This window comes from Siphateles boraxobius, unplaced genomic scaffold (assembly GCF_051911475.1).
Source record: "Siphateles boraxobius isolate OS27281-9 unplaced genomic scaffold, OSU_SipBor_1 66, whole genome shotgun sequence".
Taxonomy (NCBI): Eukaryota; Metazoa; Chordata; class Actinopteri; order Cypriniformes; family Leuciscidae; genus Siphateles; species Siphateles boraxobius.
This window is the reverse complement of record NW_027509193.1, coordinates 28,166,518-28,171,376: the sequence shown is the minus strand read 5'-3', so window position 1 is coordinate 28,171,376 and position 4,859 is coordinate 28,166,518. Positions and strand designations below refer to the sequence as shown.

The 4,859-nt window shown below is 36.4% G+C and overlaps 1 protein-coding gene across 1 annotated transcript; it reads left to right on the top strand.

Annotated features, from left to right (window-relative positions):
- The first annotated feature begins 268 nt into the window (after nucleotides 1-268).
- Nucleotides 269-4,639, top strand: LOC143722143 (uncharacterized). The gene is made up of 10 exons (XM_077213373.1): nucleotides 269-689; nucleotides 799-872; nucleotides 1,322-1,448; nucleotides 1,537-1,697; nucleotides 1,832-1,977; nucleotides 2,074-2,230; nucleotides 2,320-2,413; nucleotides 2,524-2,590; nucleotides 2,700-2,785; nucleotides 2,878-4,639. Exons 2-10 carry the CDS (start codon nucleotides 809-811, stop codon nucleotides 3,731-3,733), a joined length of 1,758 nt encoding a protein of 585 aa, XP_077069488.1. The 5' UTR covers nucleotides 269-689; nucleotides 799-808; the 3' UTR covers nucleotides 3,734-4,639.
- The last annotated feature ends 220 nt before the right edge of the window (nucleotides 4,640-4,859 follow it).

Sequence of the window (4,859 nt, the reverse complement as noted above, 5' to 3'; positions counted from 1 at the left end):
ATAAGAAAACATAGCCTACATTCTGTGTTGCAGAGATGTAAAAAACAATTTTTTTTAATAAAAAAATAAGAAAGCATATGCCTACATTTTAATATAATTTTTGTTTCGGACTGATGTCTTAACGGACATTTTTTTACATTTTGAGACTGAAATAAGACTGAGTAGCTACATTCTCTGAAATGCAATCTGATTTTGCGCTTCCCTTTTTGTGAGCAAATTGCATAATAATTTCCTTTGTGTTTGGCTAACGTTACCTAAATAACACGTTACAACGAAGACTAATCTTGTTTACATCTGAGGGGCGTTCTGTTTGTTTTCCGAGTAGGCCAATTCTGCTGTGCTGCTTTTCCTATCCGCGTGTTTGAGCAGAGACAAGAGATCAGTGTGAGCGCGCGTCTCTTTCAGTCAGGACTCGGGAACAGCTCGATCGCGCGCAGGGCGGGGATCAGTGGAATAGCAGAACTGCTACGTGTGTTCCAGGAAAGTTCCACTTCCATGTTGCGTGGGCGAAGAGGGAAGCGGTAGACCATAATTTACACGGTTTAAACTGCTCGTCGTGTGTTTTTATGCTTCTGTGACTGACAGCATACGTGTATTTTGTCTATAGTGGTCAGTAAATTCGGTTTCTTTTCTTTTTTACTGTGCGGACGCAGCAACGAACTGTCATATAGGCTAGTTACAGTCAAAAGGTATGAGAAGACTTTATTTTGTGTGGATATCATACTTTAACATTTTATCTTGTTGCATAGGCCATATGTAATTGTTTAAAGATGTATGAGATTATATTTCTGCTTATAGGAAGTACAGGATGTTTTCCACATTTCTTCTTTGTCAGATCACCCTCACACTCTTCTGCCAAACACTTTGTTACGGTAAATGTTTATTTCGCTAAAAATATGCTCTTGCTCTATTTGGGACTTTGTTACTTTAATATATAATATCCCCATGTGTATCTCTGCTCTTCTCTGTCTGTCTGTGTGTGTGTGTGTGTGTGTGTGTGTGCGCGCGCGGGCGCGCGCGTGTGTAACACTCGCGATTGTTTCCAAATGTTTAGCTCTACACTCTCTAGTGGCTTTCAGTAAAATATTCTGAGGCTTTTTCTTTAATGGTTGATTCATTCACTTATTTAAAACATGCTGATGACAAGCTGGTGTGGATGTTTTATAACAAATTAAACAAGAACATGTTGCTTCAGGTGACACCACTTTTATGTTTTTAATGCAGTGTTTTACTGTCAAAACAACTTTTACTTTAACTAATCAACTTCTACCATGGTCATTTGTGATAGTGACTTATTTTATAATCTCTAAAATCTCTGTAGAACCCACAGAGAAGGACTTGAAGTGTTTCAATGACTATGAGACAGAAATGAAGTGCAGTTTCTGGTTTGACGGCCTCATAAGTTGCTCTGGATACAAACTCAACATCACACAGACTGTAGTAGATACGTATGTATTTGCTCAATTCCTCTATACATATAAAAGTATTTACTGTTCATTTAGAAATCAACTGACACGATTAACTCTTATATTGCAGGTTAAAAAAATATACGTGCATCTTTGAGAGAAGTCATCACCGTGCCAACTGTGAATGCAAAATTAAAGTCGAAGGGTTTGTTTTTAACGAGCTGTTATCTACTACACTTCTGAACAGAACAAATGTTTTATTTAGCAAAACATTCGTGACAGAGGACTCCAGTGAGTATGATTATTGTCTATATGTTCTTTGTAAGGCTTTTTCCATTACTTTTGTATGTTCTGAAATATAAGAAAAAGGTGTTATCTGGCCTTATCTGACACATTTACAAATATGTAATTTTCATTTTCTGCAGTCAAGCCAAAAACTCCAGTCTTATCAGTGCAGAAGACTGAAAATGGAAATTTTAATGTAACTTGGGATGAAAAGTATGGGTTAAGATATTTTGCAGAAAGTTTGGAAATACATCTGACCTATAGGATTAAAGGAGGAGATGAAACAGTAAGGCATATGCTATATAGATGATATGTAAATAATTCATGCATATTCACATGTATCATAAAGGAATAAAATAAAACAAACATTTTGTCCATACAGATGTCCAAGAATGTGTCAAACTCCCTGGGATTCTTTGAGATTGTGGGTAGAAATCTCCAGCCAAACACCAACTACATTCTGACAGCAAGAATGAGCACAAACTATAACGAACACAAGATATTGAGTGACCAGAGCGCACCAGTTGAGTTCACCAGCTGTAAGTCAATGTGTTTTGTTCTCAGAGTTATTACTGCGTGTGTTTTAATGCTCTTTAATAATCCTGATCAAACTATATGTGCTCCACAGCCTCATCTCCGAAGGAATTACTCAGAACGATGGTTCCGCCTCTATGTGTTGTTTTAATCATCATAATTTGTAGTATCTTCATCAGTGTTCTGAGGTGAGATGTCCGTTTTGTGTCTCGCCATCATTCTACATTTTGCATTTTTGCTGTTCCTTTGTGCATCCTTGATGAATTTAGTTCTGACACACTTTACTTCCTCGTTACAGGATGAAGATGAATTGGTGGGACAAGATCTCCAAGCCAAAAATAGATGCCAATCTTGGAGAAGAGAAGGTTGGAGAAAGATAAAAATCATGCAATAGCCATCAATAATCATAATATTAAATCATTTATGCAGATCAAACTTTTTTCTTACCCTTATTTTATTATTTTTGTTTAATAGGGTCATATTTTGCCTCCTTCCATTATGAACTTCTCTTCAATCCATGTAGAGATTCCAAAACTGAACTTTAAGGAGGAAAAGAAATTGTACGTTTTCCCAAAAACTTCATAAACACATGACAGACTAGCATCGCTCTAATTCTGATTAATAATGCCTCAACATGTTTGTCTCTCTACAGGATCTCCGCATCATCAGTTGATACAAACAATGAGAAAAGTTCCCACAGTGTTGAGTCATCGGCAGACGATTATGGCCAGGCTGGTTTTGATTCTGGTAATGACAAGGAGAATGTCAGTGTGATCAACTTCTCATCACGTGTCCAACATGCTCTGGAGGAGGATTTCAAATCCTTTATCTTTACCAACAACACACCCAGCAATCAGCAAGTCAAGAGTGTTAATATCAGTTCCTCAAGAGAACGCAACCGTGCAAACCGAGATTCGGGCAACTGCTCTGGCTCATCGGTTTTCAGCAACATGACGTATTTGGGATCGGCCAATGATGATTCTTCCTTCCTGGATCCGCTGAGCTGTGATCATTCCTGTCAATCTGAGAGGGACATTTGTAGCTTTGAAAACTCCTCTATGAGTGCTGATATCAGCAAGAGCCAGTTTAACGTTCCCACTAGTGATGCTTTGGAAGACGGATATCAGTCCTTCAACAGTGTTGTGAACCAGGGAAATGATGCCGATGTTTGTTTGAACCTTTCAAATGATGTTGATTCTGATGAGAAGTTCATTGTGAAAAATCTCATCACTAGTAAAAATCCACTATATCCTTCTCTGCTTGTCCATGATGACAGCGTCACACCAAGTGATGGTGGGTATCAGGCTTTTGAAGGCTTAACAAAGAGCACAGAAGGACAGTGGAGCATGAGCATCAGAACTGAACAAGCCCTCAATGAATGTGGAGCGCTGAAATTCCCCCACAGCACCGGCCAAGATCCCACATCATCAGACCAGCAAAGTTTGTGGCCCTCTTCTTTGCATTTTCCACCGTTTATTGAAATAGACACTTCATATCAGTCTTTTTAGCTGTGCTGTATATAACTGAAGCACTGAATTGTTTTTATATGTTAAATACAAAGTTACAAAGCAACAGTTACAAAGAAATATGAACAGTATAAGATTTATGCAAATGTTCATTGTTTATGTAGACTTAAAGCGAAGACCTTGCATTTAGGTTTCACTGTTTTTAGATGAAGACTTTGAACAGTGCCTTAAATGCTCGAAGAGGTTATGCATAACTATCCTTGATCATTTTTCTTTATTATTGGTCACAATTACACACACAATGTTAAATGTGACACTGAGTCACATTTGCAAATGCAAATTTTAAAGGCATGATAACAAGACAAAATGGTTTTTATCATGCTGTGCTGTTAAAACAAATGATAGATATTTGCTTATTCATCTCTACAGTTGCAATGAATAATTCCTTTGAAAATGTCAACAATAATAGGAAACTTCAGGTTTAATAACTAAATATTTGCATAGAATTTTGGACATAGAAACAATAAGAAGCACTGTGCCTTAAATACTCTAGGAATACATGATGTATTACTTTTCTTGTCATTCACGTTTGTTTTCTTATTATTTTACATTTTTTCATTTCAATTTTTAAATACATTTCTAAGCCTATATTTTATATCTGAGTCTGTGAAATAACTTGTATTTTTATTTTGTGCATTGTTTTTTTTTCTACAAACAACAAAATACTGTCTGTATATATTATACATTTATATGACACTGTTATGTTTTTGTTTCTTAATCTTCAACAGGAAAAGACTTTACTTAGCTTGGACATTTCATGAACACGTATCAGCCTGTTTAACTATGCTGTCAAACAAATGATAGATACATGCCTAAAACTTTTCATTTTTTTTTGTATGTAGCCAATAAATCAGCCTACACCATTGTGTTCTACCATACAAACTTAAATCAGTCTAATAATGCTCAATAAGAGGAAATTAAATACAATGCTATGTTTATACTTCTCTAAAGTAAAACCCTAGGATGGTAAAACAGAGTCTGGGAAATACTTGTGAATTTGAACAGGTTTTGTCCGGGCTTTTGTTTTATGCTACCTGTGTTAATCAGGAAGCTACATTATTTTTTCCATGGAAAACACGTGACACACTTTAGTGCATGTCGAGACATT